This window comes from Thermobia domestica, chromosome 17 (genome assembly GCF_964235325.1).
Source record: "Thermobia domestica chromosome 17, izTheDome1.hap1.1, whole genome shotgun sequence".
Lineage (NCBI taxonomy): Eukaryota > Metazoa > Arthropoda > Insecta > Zygentoma > Lepismatidae > Thermobia > Thermobia domestica.
The window spans coordinates 125,562,371-125,585,503 of NC_137470.1; the positions used below are offsets into that span (position 1 = coordinate 125,562,371).

The 23,133-nt window shown below is 36.5% G+C and overlaps 2 protein-coding genes across 3 annotated transcripts in view; one reads left to right on the forward strand and one right to left on the reverse strand.

Annotated features, from left to right (window-relative positions):
• Window positions 1-2,382: 2,382 nt before the first annotated feature.
• The window catches only part of LOC145674321 (uncharacterized), a 102,794-nt gene continuing 82,043 nt past the window's right edge, over window positions 2,383-23,133 (reverse strand). For both annotated transcript variants that reach the window (XM_081744224.1, XM_081744223.1), the window contains one exon: window positions 2,383-5,267. In XM_081744224.1, the coding sequence (XP_081600350.1) occupies window positions 4,827-5,255 (429 nt within the window). In that variant the 5' untranslated portion in view covers window positions 5,256-5,267 and the 3' untranslated portion in view covers window positions 2,383-4,826. The remainder of the gene's footprint in view (window positions 5,268-23,133) is intronic.
• LOC145674161 (uncharacterized) lies at window positions 7,692-8,102 on the forward strand. Its single transcript, XM_081743991.1, has one exon. The coding sequence runs from the start codon at window positions 7,692-7,694 to the stop codon at window positions 8,100-8,102; it is 411 nt and encodes a 136-aa protein (XP_081600117.1).

A 23,133-nucleotide genomic window follows, 5' to 3' on the forward strand; every position in this document is an offset into this window, starting at 1 on the left:
TTATTACTATTGGTAAACGAGGGGCAGCATAATGGTTTTGCGAATTGAATATTGAAAAGGGATTCTAAATTTCAAGTCAACGAGCCTATTAGTGGCTTCTCCACATGGAGTTGAATCGGGAAGCATCGGAGAGAAAGAATAGGCTCCACTTGGCCACAAAGAGACACATGTGTTTTCGTTAGTCAGATTTGAGTTTAGCGTCCCTTTCAGCAGTGAGGTTATATGAGACGTGGACCTAAGCTTAACGTGCGATCCGAACGACATAAGCTCCCGCCGGGAACTGAATCCCGGGTCCCTCACAGCAAAGGCGCGTACGGTAACCGCTAAACCACGAGCGAGCTCGTTTAAAATATGATCAAATATCCACTTATCCAAGATCCGGTGTTTACAGCAGTTTCATTATATATGTATACATATAACTGTCCTTTTCTCCCTTAACCTCATCGGCTGATTACCTAACGTATTAGGTTTGGTTCATGTATTCGAGTACTACGTTACTCGTTTTTTGTTTCTCTTCTGTGTACTTTTGTGCTTTTTAAAACACTCTACATTCCTTGTCTGCCTTTTAAGTTTGTGTATTTATAGAAGAGGGAGGGAGGGGAGATGTTGCAAATAGTAGACTTACTTCTTTTGAACAGATAGATATAAACTCGAGGGAGAATTATAATTTCTGCTAGTGTACACAGACCGCTCCGTTTCCATTTGAATAAACTGAAGTTGTTGCTTACCCCATCACCTCGATCATGTATGTATCGTTTGAATGACACCGTAGTTTCCACTGCAACAGACTTCATTGCAGTTATACCAGGAGTGTATGTATCATACTCCTGCTTGCAGGCTTACCAGATGCGAACCCGGCCTGATGAAAGTCGCTGTGTGTGGAGTCCATTAAACTGCCATCATAACAACTCTTCACGGAAATATCGTCGAACGGAATAACATGGATGCCAATTGCAGATGCCATGTGTCGGTAGAAGACTAGCGATGTTTTGGCCGTATGGCTTGAAGCTTTGTCCTGACGCAGTTCCACATGATGGGTGTCGTCGCCATATAATGCTTGTATTTTGTCTGTGTAAACCGGAGATAGAACATCACTTTGGTAATAAACAGTTATAGTAGTGACACTTTTTTGGACCTTATGAATCTTGAGTTTCCCCCTGTAGCAGAAGCCAGCAACACTCATCGCAGCATTGACCAGTGGCGGCGGTTGGACGTTAGAAGTGGGGGGCCAAGACATGATCTGAACAATTTTATATCAGTGTTAGATTTCCTGATTGTTTCTAACACTGTTTCATGAAAGGATGTATAACTAATAGGATACTATCTTTTTTCACTTAAAATGCCGTATATTATATTTCTATTTTATTAAGTAAATTCATAAGAGCAATACAGGTAGGTACTAGCCCTTTATACTCTTAAACAGCGAAAGTGTAAGAAGAGATTTGAGTTCTTGCTCATGAACATCTGGAAAATTGTGTGATCAGATATTTAATAAATTTGCAAAATAAATAAATAGAAGGGATAATATTAATCATAATAGTAATGAATAATGACGCTTGTTTTGCACAAGTTATATTGAAACTGGGAATTAATGAACAATTTATACTTTTAATTCCATACAGGCCATTAAATGAATGTTTTCAGTCTTAGAAAATGAAATACAGTAAGTACTGCAAGCATATGCTATGACATTTAAAGAAATATGCAATTGCAATATTAATTGCTTTGAATTGCAATTAAAAAGCAATTCCTGTAGCTTTCTTAACTCCATGGGAAGACAAATAACCAATATGTACTCACGCAACGGCAAATATCATATGGCACCATTTTTTTCTATGGAACAGTAATACATACAAAACCTTTACCAGGGTGTACACATTCTGGAAAATAAGTGAAAGTCAGGGAAATGGCAGATTGGTCAGGGAAAGTCAGGAGAAAATCGATTTAGGTCCCTTGTTCAATTATTGAATTTATGAAATAGGGTCTATTTCTTTACTATTACTGGATGCAAAACATGGTGTTCTCAATGGTGATATTGAGGGAGTCAGTGTTCTCTGATATAGTCGTTGAAACTAATTTTCTGCGAGAAACACATCTAACTACATCCTGGCATATTTGCTCAAAAAGGGTGACGCTGTTCTAGAAGAATTGCATGGTGCCAAGAGGATATCTGGACAAGTGGCTGAGAACGCGAAGAAATAGTATCTCCAGCTTACAGTGAAAGCTCAGACTGAAGAATTTAAGGAACACTCGAATGAATTCATAGCCAATGATAGAGATGGTATTGAACCTGATGAGTTTTTTTTTTTTTTTTTTTTTTTTTTTTTTTTTTTTTTTTTTTTAGTTAGTTAGTTAGTTAGTTAGTCTTAGGAAATGGGAAGAACTTCGTTGACTTATGGTCAGTTATGAAATGTGTTTTATCTTCTTTCACGGAAACGCATATTTTGAAAGTGGTTTCACAATAAATAAAATTCTCATTGTTGACAACTTACAAGAAGAATCTCTGGTGGCTCAACGGATCATATATGATTCTATGATGAGAATAGGCGGATCATCAGGATTAATAATTACAAGAGGCATGATAAATTCAGTGAGAAGTTCAATGAGACAATATCAGGTGTATTTGGAAAAGAAAAGAAATAAATGCTGGAGACGAGAAGAGGAGAGAGAAACGGGAAATTCAGCAACAACTAAAGGAGCTGGAAGAAGAAAAGAAAATTAAGCTGCGAAGACAAGGACATTCAGATCAATGAGAAGAAAACTATGCAAGAAAATATGAAAACAAATTTCTAAATTTGTTGCATTTAACAACTGCACCAGCAAAAGTATGTGTTACATAATGTGTGTGTATTTTGTTTTTTTTTTTTAATAATCAGTAAAATCATGTACGAACTGTTTATTGCTATAGGCAATATTATAATGCTGTGTAATTGGCATTATAATGTGTAATTTTTTTCATATTTTAAGTACTCTGTATATTGCACACTTTCGTTTGTAACTTTACATTTTGTGTAATATGTAGGCCTAATCAATAATGGCCTAATGCACATATTTGTAAATTTACATTCCTTTGGAAAGAAAATTGAAAAAGAAAGAAACAGAAGTGGAATAGAACAAGGCCAACTATGGGGAATGTGGAGGCTGGGGTTTCTTTCTTTCTTTTATATTTTAAAGTTATTCAGGGGTCAGGGAAATCTACAACTTTTGTCATGGAAAGTCAGGAAAAAGTCGAGAGATCTTTTCTCTAAATTGTATGGACACCCTGTTTACATTTCCAAATGAAATTATATAAATTAGGGCACTTCAAAAAAAGTGGGAGGGCAACTGCCCCCTCTTGCCCCCCACCCTAATCGCCGCCCATGGCATTGACACACGAAGTTACATTGGTCACTTCTATGAATCTCTGTTGGTCATTCGGAAGTCATTTAGGTAGATCAGTGTTCCATCCCCTGTCACAACAAATAACCAGTGGTCACCAGCTAGGTGGCGCTTGCACAGCCTACTGCGCTTGCTCTTTCGCTCTGTAAAACGTCTGTTGTTAATGCTGGCCTTGCGGACAGTTTGCAAATCAACTGGTAATGGACTACATGATTCACTGTTGATCGGACTACACGTAATAGTTTGCTATCACATGCTGTGTAATAGATTATCACAGGTCACCATATCTTGGATCATCAAGCTCAGGTCTTGTGAGTTTCACTGACGTCCTCTTTAAATGCCATTTCATTGGTGATGTAGGTTGAGGAGAAAGCTACTTTGCATAACGTTTAATTAAAACACTAACATTGGCCCGTGCTACCAAAAGTCATTGTTCCGACACTGCTCTACTAAGCGGGAAAGACTACAGTGAACATGTAAAAAAAATCTTCAAAAAGTTATTTTTTCGATGGCACTTTGCCCTATACAACTTCAGTCTGCTTCATAATAGCTGAGAGATTGATACACGTGTGCGTAGTTTTATTGCTCAGTGAAACCAGATTTGACAATGTAGCTGCCCGGAAGTTGTTCAGATGGAAACGTATCAGACACTGAATATTGTGATTAATTATTACTACAAGCTTTTAACCATATACCTATGTTTTCTGCCAACCAGCATGTTAGTACATTAACTATTTCTATTTTGATGAATTTCTACATTACAAACAGGAAATGCTATCTGGTACTGTCATTGAATTTTTAAAAAAATCCTTAACAAACCGATTTTGTAATTTATTAAGTTTCTGTGGTTTCTTTTTTTAAAAAAAAGATCAAAAACGAGAAAAAATTATTTCTAGAAGTACAACTTTGATGACTGTTCTCAAAAACAATTAATTAGAAATCTCCCGTACCATCGTGTGCCCAAGAAATTATTTGGTTTTCTATACTTGGGTACAGTATTAATAAGATCTACTTCTAATTGAAGAGTGATTGCAGATATTACTTTCTTTATATTATTTATTAAAACTTTCAAAGGCGTTACTCGTTTGTCGAGTATTTTATTTCATTCCTTACCACTTGCTTAAGAAAAAGATACATCAATCACAATTGGATACTACATTCACACAAATTACATTTACATTGAAAGTATATCGGAGCCAAATAGTAATTATTATTTAGTTTTTTATTAACAGTGGAACAAATACTATAGGTTTCACTCACTTCAAAATTATATACGAGCAAATTAATCACGGCAGTGAACGAGACAAATTATGGCTTTGAAAGTTTCTAAATATGCTCATTCTTTATATTATATTTATAAGATACTTGATGGGTGAATAATAATAATAATAATAATAATAATAATAATAATAATAATAATAATAATAATAATAATAAACTAAAAGTTGTCAGTCTTCTGATTCTGAATCACTGCTCTCAGTCTCGGACTTTTTGTGGTGTTTCTTCTTCTTCTTTTTCTTTTTGTGTTTTTTCTTCTTTTTATGATGTTTCTTGGCACTTTGTTCTTCACTGTCACTACTCTCGCGATCCGACCGCGACCGAGAACTATCTCGTGACTTCGCCTTCTTTTTCTTCTTACGCTTTTTCAACTTCTTCTTCAGTTCATCCTTGCGTAGTTGAATGAGCGGTGTCAAATACTCCTCGGCACTATCACTGCTCGTGCTACTTACGTCTAGCACTATATCCTTGTTCGGATCTACCTTAATAAAGTTGCGGCACTGATACGTTAGATGTCCTGCGTAACCGCACTTCTTGCAGGCTGCCCGTATGCCTTCCTTTCCTTGTGGCACCAGTTTTGCAAGCAGTTCTGGATTCATCTTCGGGTTTCTCTGCAACAAGACAAGTATAAATGACATTAGTAACAGAAATTAAGCACCTATTTATCGAATTCATTTAACACATACTTCAAATAAATTTGTGTCAGCTGTTCGTTGAATTTTAGAGCACATTTCTAACTTTTTCACAGTACTGAAAACAGTGAAACTAAATGTTGGAACAACTATCTGGAACTACGAAATATTGTAAGCCCTTAATTTAATTGTGGATCCTGAGACAGCTGCAACAATAAAATTAGTGATTATAGAAATCATAAATCGAACTAAAATTCTATTAGAAGTGATGCCAAGTACACATATAATAAATACAGAAAATAATCTTTCTATCTTCTGCAAATAAAGTAAAAAGCTTTAACTCTTTATGATCAGCATCGAAAAACATCTGCTAGTCATAAAATTTTGAACAATGGTACATCAATTATTAAACGTGCATTATTATCAATTTGATATCTTTCTGAAGAAGCGGCTGAAGATCGTAACAAATACTTTCGATAGTACCGACTGTACTTCGCGTGTAAGTTCTCAAAGAATTTCTTGCAACATAGTTGTGCTAAATAGGTTATTGCTCAGCTTGTCAGTCTCAGCAGTTTTTATTAAAAAGGAAAAGAACCCGTTTTCAACAGAAACCTAAATTTTATTTTGCGAACATAAATGAACTATCTTCAGGAACAAGAAACCGCAATCCAGATACTACAAGAGTAGTCGTTTCTAACTTCTTGATGAAGATCGCTGATATATAATTCGAAGTAAATGTCAAGTTCCAACATTCAAAATATTTCCAAATACATTAAGTAAACTATTTTAAGACCGTCCTCAGGTGAAATAAATAAATAAATGTGACCAGCTTTTCGACCACAATAACCCACTGTGGGTAGTCTACTGAATAAATCAGGTTTTGAATTACACACACGCACGTGTCACGACTCCAAATTCAAGAGAAATTCGGGGATTTTTTTCCCGAAATTTTCATAGTTTTGTTTTCTACGAAAGATATCTCACAAATAACACGGATGTCCTACGACAGAAATGTCCTTAGTGTTAACACTAGAATGCCCAACGGAACATTTTTGTTCCACCATCATCTTCATTGCAGTCCTTATCTATTAATTACCGCACGATTCTTATTACATTCTGTGACTTTTAATATTTTTAAAAAATGATGCGATTGCGAGAAAATTACCTTCGTAGGAATTATAGATTCTTAGATATTACCACATACCCCTAGAATGCCCGCGGAACAATTTTGTTCCACCATGCTTAGGTATATGAGAGATACATTATTACGCACATTTTATTCCTCCATTTTTTACATTGACGTTCATTATCCCTCTTCTGCTCGCATTCCTGTCCCTCCCTTCAATGCGTTCTTCCCTCTCCCTCAACACCACCTATCCCTCGTTCACTTCCTCTCATCCGCCTACCCAGGAAAACAAAGGCTTCATATAGTGTTTCAAATTTATCACTAGTGGCGCTGTGTAATTAGCTTCGTATCACGTGACATAGTTGTGCAGCTAGTTTCAATGGGAATGACGCGTTGATTTTTACTGCAAATAATTGAAGTAAAGTTTACGGTACATTGGACGTGTCATTGTTGTGCAGTTAGTTTCAGTCGATTGTGGTCTGTAATTGACAACTTTTTCGACATTTGTGTTTGAAAATATCACGAAAGAAAGGACTAAGCACGGAAGAGATGCTTCAAGTGTTTTGTGAGCTATCGGAGGGAGATCCGGGAGGTTTGTCAGACAGCAGCCTGAGCGGTGACGAGGAGTTCATTCCACTGTCGTCAAGTGATAGCAGTTTATCTCATGAATCATGCAGTGACCACATCTCTGACTACTGTTTCTCACATAAACGGGCCTGTGATGTATAAGGTGAGTTGCAACAGACCAAAAAAGTAGCAAAAGTGAGTGACGGAAAGTGTTCTGATGAGACACAAATATCAGATTCTGTGAGAGATGATGGTAGCGAAACCATGTCAGAAACTGTGCTTCCGGTTCAGCGTGTGTGTGTAATGGAAGGGAACAGTCCATTTTACAAATTGGTACGACAATTACTGCTCCAGATGGTACCCGTTGGGAGTTAGTATGTCCAGGTAATCCTGCAAGTGGTAGGATTGCTAAGAAAAATGTACTGAAAGAAAAACAAGGTCCCATATCACACGCGATACGCAACATTGCTGATGACAGTGTTGCCAGTTCTTGGCGCCTAATAATTGATGATCTTGTGTTGAATAGAATACGGACATACACAGAAAAAGAAGCACGCAGACAAACTGGAGAGGAAAGTTGGTCGATAACACTGGATGAGTTAGAAGCATTTATTGCAATAATGTACGTTCGTGGTGCTACAGGAACAAAAGGTTTCAAGGTACACTCTTTATGGTCCTAGAAATGGGGTGTACACTTCTGCCAAAAGGCGATGTCCAGGAACAGATTCTTGGAGATTCTGAGGTACTTACGATTCGACGGCAAGTCTACGAGACGCGCAAGATTGGAAAGAGACAAATTTTGTCATATTTCAGAAATATGGTATAAGTTCGTGGAGAATTCACAGATGTGCTATGTACCAGACCAAGACATAACTGTGGATGAAGAGTTGTTCCTGTCGAAAGCGCGATGTTCTTTCACGCAGTGTATGCCGTGCAAACCCGATAAATATGGGCAAAAGTTTTGGGTAGCCGTGGACAATGATACAAAATATGTCATAAACGCCTTCCCCTACCTGGGCAAGGATGAGTTTCGTCCGGCAGGGGAAAGACTTTCAGAATATGTTGCGATGAAACTACGTATTTCAGCCCTTCTTGAAGAAATGAATAAATGTCACGCGTGACAATTACTTTACTTCGGTAGCACTTGCTAACAGACTACGTTCTGCTTCTACTAGTCTAGTAGGAACTATGAATCGTTCACGCAGGGAGATTCCAGTTTCTGTGAAAAAATCCAAGGCTCCTTTACATTACACACAGATGTTGCAACATGGACAAACTACCCTCACGGTTTACCAGGCAAAAGCGAACAAAAGTGTCATGATACTGAGCTCAATGCATCCACAAGTGGAACTGCAAGGACAAGGCAAGAAGAAACCTGAAACTGTTATATATTACAACAAGACAAAGAGTGGTGTAGATTCAATTGACATGATGGCTCGCAAATATTCTGTGAAGCCTGCCAGCCGACGATGGCCTGTACACACTTTTTGTAACTTACTGGACCTGGCAGCAATTAATTCCTGGGAGCTGTTCAAGATGGTCACCGGAAAGATCATTGAACGTCGCAAATTCATTTTGGAACTTGCAGAGGAACTGGCAGAAAGGTACATGATAGGAAGTAATAGAGAGGAGAGTCAGACACCAGGAACATCAACATTTTCCAGCTCTACGGAAACTACACGAAGGCGTTGTCAGGTACGCAAGAAGTGCAAAGTGAGTTGTGGACGATCATGCAATTTCTGTACATCTTGCAACAAGGTTGTATGCAAACAATGTCCTGCGAAAGAAATGAAAACATTTGTATGTGTTGCATGTCATGCAAACTGATAATACTGTTTGCATCATGAGGTCGGTGGTGTAGCAATTCAAATGAACACTTTCCACAAACCTTTTTTGTTAATTTCTGTTAGATTTTCTCGCATTTATTAGTTCAAAACATATCATTCCTAGCAAACACTTTGTAATAAGAGAATAAAACAAATAAATGCGCTGGAGCATATAGTTCAGATGTAACGTAACATTTTCATACAAAATTAAAGCACTTGAATTTAATTCCATATATTCTTCACTCTAGCCTACTTCCCCCTTCCCACTTCCCCTGCCTCACATCAATGCTAGAATAATGTGATACGTCTCTGTTAAAGTTTTTAGTGGATTAAGGCATATAATGTTAAGATTTTGAAAAATATCTTTTATTTGCTATAGACTCGAAAGAAGTGGAACATTTTTGTTCCACTGGGCATTCTAGGTATGTCGGAAGTGCGGGCATTCTAGTGTTAATAAGATAGAGTTATAGGAATAAAAATAGTAAAACAATTTAGAAAATCCCTGCTCACACCTTAATTATCTTCTATTCATATTTGACAAACATTATCTTAAAAAAAAACTGTGGGGTCCGCATTTCGATCCTCGGCCAAGTACGTTTGTGATGGAGAACATCGTGTCCGTGGGTTTTCTCGGGTATTCCCGTTTCCTCCTACATTCTCAATTTCATCGATTCTTCCGTCACCATTCACTTGCCTTAATCATCCGTCTCCCTTAGCCTAAAGCTATACGCGTGGGACGTTAAACTGAAAGATTTCATTTCATTTTTCATTTTTTGAAAATCCAAAATAATAAGAATCGGAAGCAGAAGCATGTACCCTAATTACTTTTTATTCCTCACTGTTTGTACTTTATTGTATTAAGAACGAAGCAATCTTCGGTACGAAGCGCACACAGTTTCACTGATACACAAATTTAGGAGCAATTAAGAAACAAATCATAAATATCATATGAATGTCTACGTCATCCACTACTTTCAATACAACAGACTACAAGCGGTCCACACTCATGTGAGGTTGAACACACCTCCTCTAAATAGGACCAGATCTTGTAGTCAAGAGAATTTAAGTTTGAACTGGAAGAAGACCATTCTTCGGTGGTGATGAACGCAATTTTGTTGCGATGAAACCACTTCTGCGTCGTCTTCGCTTTGTGTGCTAGTGCTGAGTCCTGTTGGAATATTCAAGGCTTATTTTCGAACATAGTGGTGCCAAAGGGTTTCACCACCTTGTCGAGACTTCTTGGTGGATTATGGGGCCAATTTTCTTGTAGTGTTCTTGTAACTTCTGCCCCTACATTTTCCATCGAATTCAAGTCAGATGCTCTAGGTACCCAGACGACTAAGTCAACATTGGGTTCCTGTGGAAACCAGGCTTGAATCAAACGGGAATCATGAACTAAGCTATGATCTAACCCTATTGAGACTCCAGTTAGGTAGGGCCAGTGAGGGTAATTATGAGACAAATTTCAAAACTTTTCCACGTTACTCAGCTTGCATTAGTTTTGAAAGCAGTTAATCTAGACAGCAGTTTATGGTGCCAACAGAGTAACAATTTGCTGCCAAGAAATTTCCTGTCATCTCATAAGTTGATGAATAAATGTCAAATTTGTGATGCCTCATAATTTCCCGCCAAAAGAGTAATTATGAGACACCGGGTGGGCAATTATGAGACACCTGTTGTCCCCAGCTTTCTGTATGATATTGAGGTATGAAGGAGTCTATTGGCTGAGTTACAAGAAAATAACTAAGAAAGTGGAAATACCTACTGATGTTATTCTAACATTTTTGTGAGTTGACTATAAGAGGCCTATAGGCTAATAGCCTATTTTAGATAGTTTCAGGGAACAAAACAGGCTTATAAAACAAATTTAGACCAAGTTTTAGGCTGCTGACTAAAAAACAACTTGGGATGCTTCTATTTCTTTAAGTTTTAGTATATTGATATGAAGCCTAGGCAATTTTCAAAATAATGTAGGTCTACAATTTTGAAAGTTACTAAGAAACAAGATTATAGGACTGCCTGAACTACAGAATACAGCTCTTTTGAAACTTTACATACCAGGATACAGAAACATATTCCAGTTATTTCTCAACTTCATTAATCTAGCAAGCGTCTAATAATTACCCTCCATATAGGCAAAATGGATACAACAACAAAACAATTTGTAACTCTGAAACGAAAGCCCAAGGGACAAATTCAACTTAACCTATAACTGCCGACCTACCAGCCTTCCACCAACACTCATTGGTTTTACAACAGTGATATCACTGCACGAGTAGATATAAAAGTTAATGATAGGATTTCAAATTTCGAAACTTTTTTTTCTTTTTTTGAATGAGTTTGTTACAAAAAATTGGTACATCTAAACTTTTGTAAACTGAAACTTAAAAATGTAGACAGAGCATTATGGAGGATGTTACTAAATGCCTGTGCTATTAATCCTAGATTAGGCGCGTGGGTGACAGGTGTCCCCCGGTGATTTTTGTCTTAAACTTGCAATACTGTGTTTTGGTATTCGAAGTCGGGCCTTTCAGTAGCTGCATGATAGTTGTTAACGTTAGTTGTAGTAGCAGTAGTACACTTCTGTTTCCCGTCTGTAAGAAATAAATTCTCTCTGAAGCAGCGTGTTTGGGTGACAATTGTCAACCACGCGCCTATATACGTTAACAAGTAACATGTCAAAACACCATAAGACAGAGATTATAAAAATGAAGAGTGTTGTCCTGCAGCGGCTTGAGGAGGAAGTGACGGATGTGTGTTCTGATGAAAGTGATTATGAACTTTATCACGTGACTGCAAGAGATCACAACATTGAATCGGAGCCAAAAGATGGCTCATGGTGATATTTTTTGATCTAAAGATATGTAAAATTATTGTACTTTGCACTCTGAAATTCAATATCAGTTCATTTCAGTTGTCAGAAAGGATTTTTTTTTCTTTTTTTTTAAGGATATTGCCTGGGAAATAATTAAATCTCAGATACAACATTTATGCTGTATTCCCAAAATTCTACTTGAAATTAGGAAGAGGGACTTAGTGTTGTGTAAGAGGAAATGGTCAATCTTTAGAAGCCATCAGGTTCCAGAGGACGTTGTCATGTGTAACGGTATTGTGTAATTTTTATATAATAACTTGTATTTACGGGCAAAATGTGCTTTTCAAATATGCACAAGCTGTTCAAAAGGAAGAAGAAGAAAATATAAAGAGAAATAGATGTAATTTATTTTCTGTTATTATGATTGATGTTCTGTTGTGATAGTGATATGATATGTTTTGTAAGTCGTCATAGCAACGAAAAACATATAATATATAGAGTGTCCATCTTGTGATATGTACATGTACAATATTTTAAAAGTGTGCAAATGTTTAATTTATTACGTACTACAATAAAAAAAGGTAATATCTAAATGAAGTGTTTAGATGGATTTTGATAAAACAATAACCTAATTTATATAAATATACGGACTGAGGGCTATAAAGACACAAAATATGCAAAAACAAGCATTAAGCTAATTACAAACTGGTGTTTTTCATAGTAATACAAATTTAGTGGTCGTTATACATGGTTGTGGAAGAGGAAGAGACAAAACTAAGAGGAAGGGGTACTTGACCTATGAGAGATGGATGTGTGGAGGATGTTTGTGTAACATGCTTGGAATCGTTCTAGTAGTCATGAAAGAAAAGTCCGTTATATTCAGTAGAACACTGTGTACAACCAAAACTATAACCTGTAATTAACACTTTATCAAATCAATGAAAGAATCGTCATTTAAAGATTATTTTACTTATTCGAGATGCATTCTAATAGGTGGGTGACAACCTGTCACCCACGCGCCTAATTGTGTAGCCCAAACGTACGCGCCTAATGCAGGGTTAATTTGTATTTACCTACAGTGGTTGATAATCAGTAAGGAGTGTCTCATAATTAACCTCACTGACCCTACATACGCTAAAGGTACCTCAAAATGAAATGAAATGAAATCTTTGAGTTTTACGTCCCACGGTTATGCCGGTTAGGTTAAAGGAGACGGTGATTATGAGAGATGAGTGAAATGGTGGAATGAAGAAAGTGGGAGGAAACGGGAGAACCCCGAGAAAACCCACGAGCACGATGTTTGTCCACCACAAAGTTCACTTGGCGGGGGCTGGGTTCGAACCCCGGACCCCAAGCACCAGAGGTGAACGCTCTACCACTGAGCCACCGCGCCCCCAGGTACCTCAAAAATGATTACATTCCTTAGAGTACATACGCCAAGTTTCATTGAAATATAGTTCGGATATATTAAGATAAGGCTATTTTTTACAACAAATTGCGACATTTTGTAAAGTGCATAAAGAAATGAACAAATACATTTAACTAGGAAGCTACTGCTCATACCATAATTATCTTAAGTCATAGGTTCGTACATATTCTAGTTTATATATATATATACCAAGTTAATTCAAGTGCGGTTAGTAGGTATAAAATATAAAGCTTTCCAGAGCAAGGATAATAATTCTTGTAGCTAAAATGACTTGGAAAAAGAAAGGAACAATGAAGAATTGACTTGATTTAGAGTTTAACGTCCCTTTTAGCAGCGAGGCTATATGAGACGTGGACCTACTGATCAACGTGGAATCCGAACCCTGGCCTACCACTCCCAAGGAGATCAGTGAAGAGAAGAGATAATGTTTCCATATGTAAATTATAGTACGGTCCTTTCTCAACAGTATAATGTAGTGAAACACATCTAGATTGTAATCCACTACAGTAGAAGATCAGATATGTGACAACAGACTCATGAATCAAATACTAATGTGAGGATTTTAAAAAGTTAATTGTGCTGTTTCAGTGTTCCCTGATATCTTCCTCGAAAGACTTAGACAACTCACATGCAACTCCAGCTCATTTCTTAAAAGATCATCCAGTACTAGTCCGTGTATATGTTAAAAATGATATAAAAAATACGTGATAATGTAATGTACATTCTTTGTACTTAAAACTTTTAGATAACCTTTTTACTATATATATATATGTATATATAAACTTATGAAGATTTTTTGAAAGACACGTAATTTTGTGCTAGATCGTAAAAATCGTGCTCTTAAAAACTTTGCAAAGGTGCTATTATAACCTTGAATCTATGTAAAATGTTATTTCTATGTTGAATTTAGACGATCACGCACTTCTTTAACATCATATAATTATTCAAAACATAAATATGCATATTATATGTATATTTTAGTAACTCTTCTAGGGCTAACAGCCAGGTCAAGGTATTGACATCCAACGTTTCGAATGCACACATCGCATTCATCTTCAGAGATTGATTCATCTTCATTACAATCCCTGAAGATGAATGCAACGTCTGCATCGAAACGTTGGATGTCAATACCTTCACTTCGCTGATAGCCCGAGAAGAATTACTAAAATCACATATATATTTACCCAACTTACTATGGTAAAACCCACACTTTTTGCTGAAGTAACAGTGACACAATATAGCCAGATATAACCTGTGTAGCACGTTATAATAAGTTTACTACTCGTTTAACAAATAAATCGAATTTTTAACAGATACCATACAACTTTATTAGAACAGAATATAAAGGTAACGAAAACAACGGAAAAATTATAATGTAGCTTACTATAAATGTCTGACAGACACTTTCATAACCTATGAATTCAACAAGTATTATTTCTTTTTTGCAACCGTTATTTGACAGAAAAAATATATGCATAAAAATCTCCCAATTAAAGCTCTTTACTATAAAGACACCTGGCATGTACCGGTATCATTAAAACTTTTCCGTAACTCTTTTTAAGTATTAGGGGGCGCGGTGGCTCAGTGGTAGAGCGTTCACCTCCGGTGCTTGGGGTCCTTGGTTCGATCCCAGCTCGCGCCGTGTGAACTTTGTGGTGGACAAACACCGTGCTCCTGGGTTTTCTCGGGGTTCTCCCACTTTCTTCATTTCATTCATTTCTCATAATCACCGTCTCCTTTAGCCTAACCGGCATAACCGTGGGACGTAAAACTCAAGGATTATCATTTTCATTTTCTTTTTAAGTATTGCTGCAAAACTTTTAAGGTAAAAATAAATATCCAAACCAGTTTCTTTGCAGCTAATACTGATGTTCCAGCAAATCTCACTATATAGAACATGTGCTCTTCACAATGGCTGCCTTTTCATCAACAGCAGAAACCAATATTTACGAAAATGTTAAGAAAATTCAGAAAATTATAACAACTCGCAAAACATGAACAACTTCCATTTAATTGCATAAATTAATCACTCATTTTTCCTTTTCCTTCAATCTGTCCCCTTCCTAAACCTAATTTAGTCCTTTCGAGCCAATGGTTAGGTTATTCAAGTTTGAAGATAGCCTACAAGTAATTTGTAATTTATTGCTATATACAGTACCTGAAATTCACTGCCAGCAAAACCGCTGATTCGAAAATAGGTAGTACGTTATCGGACTAGTACCGCTAGAAGCGGAGAATTTAGCAACTACTAGTTCTCATTAGCAGAGACAAATTGTTAGCTAATGGCATCTAACGATTATTCTACGAACTTTAAGAAAAGATATTCTAATGACATTTTTATATTACAACATTTTTATTATTCGACGACATAACGTTAACAGTCGTCACTGAAGGGAAAGAATCATATATTCCTGTCCACAACAGGGTGAAACTGACGGGGCCATGCGAGGGTGCGTCCGCTGGGAGAAGCCACGAGGTGACGATGGGTACGCACGTAAATGAATATGTCCTTAGAAACCACAGTCGACACTCATATTACAACTTAAATTGCAAGTTTTCATTTCTCTTCCGTGTTAGCTTTGCGCTACACCAAAGAAATTCATCTGTAAGTTCAGTTCCAGAAATTAACGTCATGTGTTCGATTCTTCACATTTGTTACACCTGGTGTATCTTTCAGTAGGCAAAATTCAAAATGAAATGTGTGGAAAGTGCTGACTAAAATTGCAGGGAGTTTTGACAGTGTGTATTGTGCAACACTACTGTAATCATCAAGGGGGTACGGTGGCTCAGTGAAAGAGCGCTTACCTCTGGTGCGTGGGGTCCCCGGTTCGATCCCCGCCCAAGTAAGTTTGTGATGGACAACATCGTGTCCGTGGGTTTTCTCGGACCATTCCCGTTTCCTTCCACTTTCATTATACCAATTTTTCCATCATCGTTCACTTGCTATAATCGTCGTTTCAATTAGCATAAAGAGCATAATCGTGGGACGTTAAACTCATTCATTTCATTTTCCCTACTGTAATCACGTCGTTTGACGTTCAATGTACCTGTACTTTGATCAAGGTTCCATGTTGTATTTATTCGTATTTTAATGCTTATTTCGTCGTGTTTGGACATACAGAAAGAAACTTTCATAACAGAAACTACTTACACTAATCCTTCGGTCTGAACGGACTACCCGCTAAAGCATGCGGAAAATCTGGTGTAGCCGATCAGTTTGAAAGTCCTGATTTTAATGACGAATCTACTATTCCAATTTACAGGATAGAAGTACTTACACGATGAGATTGGATATTACTTGATTAAAAGTATAATACTGTACTGTTCCTCTAGTCTTCGTAAAGTAATTATAGATATTAGCCACTAGAGACTTTGTACCGAACATACGGCGGACAATCGGCAACATCACACCAATATCCCCCCCTAAAACGAGGAATAAGTGCATTTCATGATAACGATGCATTACAGGTGGAAAAGTTCCTGAATGTCGCAAAAGAAATATTTCTAAAATCAGTTTACACTAATGAAAAACTGCATTACGGATTGAAAAATTTGTGGGTATTGGCATTTTAAAGGTTTTGCTTCAGAGAAAGTATTATCCTTGCAATACTAATTTAGAAATGATAAATATTAAGATCTTTTTTTTTTTTTTTTTCTAATTGCATCTAACATCCACTTTAAACTTAACATGACAATTATATCACTAGTACAATATTTATACATTCATTTTACTGTTATCATTTTTTATATTTGATAATAGTTTCAAAATGTTAGAAAGTTAAAAATTTAAAAAAAAAATAAAATGTGTTTACATTTTCATTCACTGTGTGCCTATCGGCTTTGACGGCCATCTGCTGACAGTCGATGTTAACTTTTTGTTGAAATGAAATCTTTCAGTTTAACGTCCCACGTTTATGCTTGTTAGACTAACGGAGACGGATGCTTAAGGCAAGTGAATGATAATGGAAGAATTGGTGGAATGAGAAAGTGGGAGGAAACGGAAATACCCCGAGAAAACCCACAGACACGATGTTGTCCACCACAAACTTACTTGGGCGGGGATCGGACCAGGGACCCCACGCAGAAGAGGTAAGCGCTCTACCACTGAGAAACCGTTGCTTCCTCTAACTGTTTGATGGATTCGTAGAGCAATGCTAATGGTTCAAAGTTAATCTACGACGTTACCACATAGTGAAATTTTTGTTTCTCTGTGGCAGCTGAAGGAGATCCCGGAGGGTAGCATTTTCGCTTTATTTTGACCTGCAGAATAGTGTTCTCTGGTTCGTAGGCACCATTTTTAGAACACCCAATATAGAGGGTGTTTCAGATAAAACGTCCAGTGCTTATAAATCAGAAAAGGCTGGGAATAAAAAGATGAAACAAAAACTGATAGGAAAATGTCATAGGGAACCACACATGGTGTTGCTATGGTGATCCCCAGGGGCCTCCTTGAAGGGGCCAACTTCAAATTTTGAAATGGGAACACGTACTGAATCATACCGCATTCGATAGTCCTTGAAAAACGAAACAACTTTTGTAGGAAACAATTTTCGATTTGGGGCACCGTTTTCAAAATGACCGCAAAAAGTTGGTCCTGTATCAGATAAAACGTCCAGTGCTTATAAATCAGAAACGGCTGAGAATAAAAAGATGAAACAAAAACTAAGATAGGCAACTGTCATAAGGCACATCACATGGTGTTGTTGTGGCGACCCCAGGGGCCAACTTCAAATTTTCAAATAGGAATATGTATTGAATCATACTTCATTCGGTAGTCCTTGAAAAACGAAACAATTTTTGTAGGAAACAATTTTCGATTTGGGGCACCGTTTTCAAAATGACCGCAAAAAGTTGGTCCTGTATCAGATAAAACGTCCAGTGCTTATAAATCAGAAACGGCTGAGAATAAAAAGATGAAACAAAAACTAAGATAGGCAACTGTCATAAGGCACATCACATGGTGTTGTAGTAGTAATTGCATGACTTGGCCGAAGTTTGGACTTTGACCCCGACCTTTGTGACGTCATAGGTCAAAGGTCAATGACCTTGGCCCGGGGTCAATGACCTAGGGGTACCTAGGACCACCCCCTCTAAATTTTGGCAGGGGTACCTTGGCCCACCCCCTAAATTTTGGCAGGGGTACATAGGACCACCCCCCTTAAATTTTGGAAATTGCCAAATTTAAAAATTTGGTGTGGTAGCCTAGGACCATAGTATGTACCTCTATCAGTATTGGGTGTCTATGTCGTTCCCTTTTATGGGTAAAAAATTGCCAAAAATTTAAATTTCGGGGGTTTTTGACCTAATTTATCCCCTTTGATGAGGTGTTATTACCCTATATAGTTATATGGGCGTATACAGGGGTCCATTACCTTTCATAAGACATGGGTATATTAATGCACCCCTTGAAAAATTTGGGAGGGGTACCATGGCCCACCCCTTAAATTTTGGAAATTGCCCAATTTCAACATTGGGTATTATAGTATAGGACCCTAATATGTATTAGGTTAAATTTGGGCGGTCCACCTCATTCCCTTTTAGGGGTACAAAATTGCCAAAATATAAACGTAAGCAATACGTTATACCACGTGTTTGGTTTTTGGTCGATTTTATCCCCTTTGATGAGGTGTTATTATCCTATATAGTTATATGGTCATGTATAGGGGTCCATTACCTTTCATAAGATATGGGTATATTTGTGCACTCCTTTAAAAATTTGGGAGGGGTACTTTGGCCCACCCCTTAAATTTTGGAAATTGCCCAATTTAAACATTTGGTATTATAGTACCGGATCCTAACATGTATTATGATAAATTTGGGTGGTCCACCTCGTTCCCTTCTAGGGGTACAAAATTGCCAAAAATATAAACGTAAGCAATACGTTATACCACGTGTTTGGTTTTTTTTGTCGATTTTATTTCCTTTGATGAGGTGTTATTATCCTATATAGTTATATGGTCATGTATAGGAGTCCATTACCTTTCATAAGATATGGGTATGTTTGTACACTCCTTTAAAAATTTGGGAGGGGTACTTTGGCCCACCCCTTAAATTTTGGAAATTGCCCAATTTAAACATTTGGTATTATAGTACCGGATCCTAACATGTATTATGATAAATTTGGGTGGTCCACCTCGTTCCCTTCTAGGGGTACAAAATTGTCAAAATATAAACGTAAGCAATACGTTGTACCACGTGTTTGGTCTTTTGGCCCAATTTATCCTCTTGGATGAGGTCCTATTACCTTATATGGTTATATGGTTATGTATAGGGGTTTATTCCCTATCATAAGACATAGGTACATTTGTGCACTCCTTTAAAAAATTTGGGAGGGATACTTTGGCCCACCCCTTAAATTTTAGAAATTGCTCATTTTATATATTTGGTATTATAGTACTGGACCCTAATATGTATTATGATAAATTTGGGTGGTCCACCTCGTTCCCTTCTAGGGGTACAAAATTGCCAAAATATAAACGTAAGCAATACGTAGTACCACGTGTTTGGTTTTTTTTGTCGATTTTATTTCCTTTGATGAGGTGTTATTATCCTATATAGTTATATGGTCATATATAGGAGTCCATTACCTTTCATAAGATATGGGTATGTTTGTACACTCCTTTAAAAAATTTGGGAGGGGTACTTTGGCCCACCCCTTAAATTTTGGAAATTGCCCAATTTAAACATTTGGTATTATAGTACTGGACCCTAACATGTATTATGATAAATTTGGGTGGTCCACCTCGTTCCCTTTTAGGGGTACAAAATTGCCAAAATATAAACGTAAGCATTACGTTGTACCACGTGTTTGGTTTTTGACCTAATTTATTCCTTTGGATGAGGTCCTATTACCTTATATGGTAATGTATAGGTGTTCATTCCCTATCATAAGACATAGGTACATTGATGCACCCCGGGAGGGGATTCGGTATCATAGTACATGACTCAACATGTATTATGATAAATTTGGGTGGTCCACATCGTTCTCTTTTAGGGGTACAAAATTGCTAAAATATAAACATAAGCAATATGTTGTACCATGTGTTAGGTTTTTGGCCCAATTTCTCCCCTTTGATGAGGTTCTATTACCTTATATGGTTATATGGTCATGTGTATGGATTCATTTCCTATCATAAGACATGGGTACATTGACGCACCCTTTAAAAATTTGGGAGGGGTATCTTGGCTCATCCACTCGGTTTTAGAAATTGTTTAATATAAGCATTTGGTATCATAGTACAGGTCTCCAATATGTACCACTATAAATTTGGATGGTCCACATCGTTCCCTTTTCATAGGTAAAGAACTACCAAAAAATCAAATTTCGGAGGTTATTGACCTCTATTTAGCATGTTATATGGATATGTACAGAGGTTTATTACCTTTATATGTTTATGTTCCCTTTTAAATTTGGGAATTATCAAATAACAAAATTCGGTAAACGTTTTCTAAGTCCCATTGTAGATGTTGATGTTCCTCTTATGGCCAAATATTCAAAATTTAAATGTTATTGACCGGCTTTATTATTGAATAAGTACAGGATTTATTACTTTTTTCATAAGACACAGGTGTATTTGTGTACCAATCTTAAATTTTGGAAGGGGTACATTTCTTATTGTCGTATCAATAATTGGTAATTGGATAGTATCTCATTCATTGGGTAAATCATTATGATCACGTGATCGGTTATTGACCTATGATGGGATTAGGAGTCCAGGACATTGGTACATTGAAACTTTGTAGGATAATTTGATAATGCGTCATTGGTTTTGATTATTCCCGCCAAATATAAACGTAAGCAAGACGTTGTACCACGTGATTGTCCTTGATGAGGTAGTGTACAGGGATTCATTTCCTTTGTTGTGGTACTTCTTAAGTTTGAGTACACACACACACTTCTAGAAAACAGTTGGTTCTACTCAGGTAAACAATTGACGGACATTATTGACCTTATTGAACATATAATGATATGATTAACTCTAAGACTTAGGTATATCAAGAGAAGTATTCTTTAAATTTGGGAATGGTGATAAACAGAATTTTAACATAAGGTGTGAAATTTGAAACAATACATTGAACTTTAGTCACAGCTCATAGTCTAAGATCATTGGTGGTGATTGATTTGAAATCTGATAGCTAACCTTATTGAATCTTATGACTCATAGACGAAAGGCAATACATGCTACAACACTGGCAAAGTTATTGTTAATGCAATTTGATTGGTTGATCACTATCTTTCCTGCAATCTGATTGGTTGATCACTATCTTTCGTGCAATCTGATAGGTTGATGAGTTTTAAATCTTTTTCTGCATTCAGTTTTGTTTTAACATTTAAAAAATTTGAAACTTTGGTTTGACATTTTTTTCGTTTCCAAATTTTTTGTTTAAAATTTTTTGTTTCGAAATTTTTGTTTGAAAAAATTTTCGTTTGAAATTTTTGTTTGAAAAATTTTTGTTCGAAAATTTTGTTTAAAATTTTTGTTTGAAATTTTTCGTTTCCAAATTTTTTGTTTGAAATTTTTTGTTTCAAAAATTTGTTTGAAATTTTTTCGCTTCAAAATTTTGTTTGAATTTTTTTTCGTTTGAAATTTTTTGTTTGAATTTTTTTTTTCGTTTCAAAATTTTGTTTCAAAGATTTTTGTTTGAAATTTTTGTTTCAAAGTTTGAGTTGACATTTTTAAAAGTTTGTGCACTTATTAGTAAAGAACTGGAACTGTTTAGAACAAAAACCTTTGACAACATTGTGGTGCAATAGTACACGTTAGAACCTGGGGTTGTACTTGAAATGAAAAAACACAATTCATTGAAATGGATCATTTTATTACACTCCACATACATCCATACCAGATAGTGGTTCTGGATATTGTCGATACAATGTATTTTGAACTTCTTGCACTAGTTTGTCTTTAGCATATAATTTTAATTCCAATTGAAGTCTTTTAAGGTCTAATGCAATATCAATTGGTGGAAACTCAATGTCCATTTGATCACAAATAAACTGTTTATCAATACAGTTATGCACCCAAGAACGATGTTGACAACCATCACAATATCTAGATACATGTTGTACAATATGCATAACACATTTTTCAAAATAGTACTTTTTCAGGAATATACTTGTTTTGTTGCACACTTCCACTGCATGTTTCGCACACTGAAATACGCTGATGAATTTGTTCCATTCAGTTTGTGTTAGATACACCATGTTGCGAGGGACATGGAATGTACTCTTTTTACGTAACAGCACCATCTTCTCTTCGAGGACTGTACGCAGCACCACTTCATGATTTGAGCCTAATGATTTGACTATGGTCACATTTAGCTCATCATGAAAATAATCGTTCATTTGGTCGATTCGTGAACATAATATTTGCCATTCTTCACAGGTCAGTTGTACACCAAATTGTTCTGCTTTGCCCAATCGAATCACAGGTTCAAATGTTCTAGCACTGATACCAATCATCACATGTTTTGTTTGAAATATATTTATTGGATAATAGCTTGCGAAGATGAATTCTTTATCGTTAGAAGTACACATCTTTCCTCCTGAAAAGCACTTGCTCAAATGATTTCGTGGGATGACACTGTATTTGCTGGTTTATAGTTATTGCTGACGTCATTGGTAAGGAATGTGCTACGTTTGAATTCATGATTTCATCACAGTTGCTGACGTCATGCCGACCAACCAAATTCATACAACTACGGCTGACGTCATTGGAAAGAAATGTGCTGACGTTTGAATTCATGATTTTGCTGACGAATCTGGCTGTGTACTAAATTCAAGTTGATGACTTCGACCCAAGAATCCTTTGTAACATAAAGATACAGATCCAGAATTTAAGAAACGCAGCAGTTCTTCTTGTTTTGATGCTTCCATGGGTAAATATCTTGCTGGTAAAATTATATTCTTATCATTTTCAAGCTTCACTACGATTCTTAATCCAAACTTTGTAGGCATCATTTGGCTAGCTAAGATTCTATAAGGTACATTCTGTTGTAAATCAGTAATCTTGGTAAATGATTTCATCACATCACGCGTGTTTAGAAACTGCAGACAAGTAGCCATGATGACGTTATCATGA

Coding starts and splice junctions, on each gene's coding strand:
- LOC145674161 (XM_081743991.1), top strand. CDS start 7,692: ATGTCCAGGAACAGATTCTTGGAGATTCTGAGGTACTTACGATTCGAC.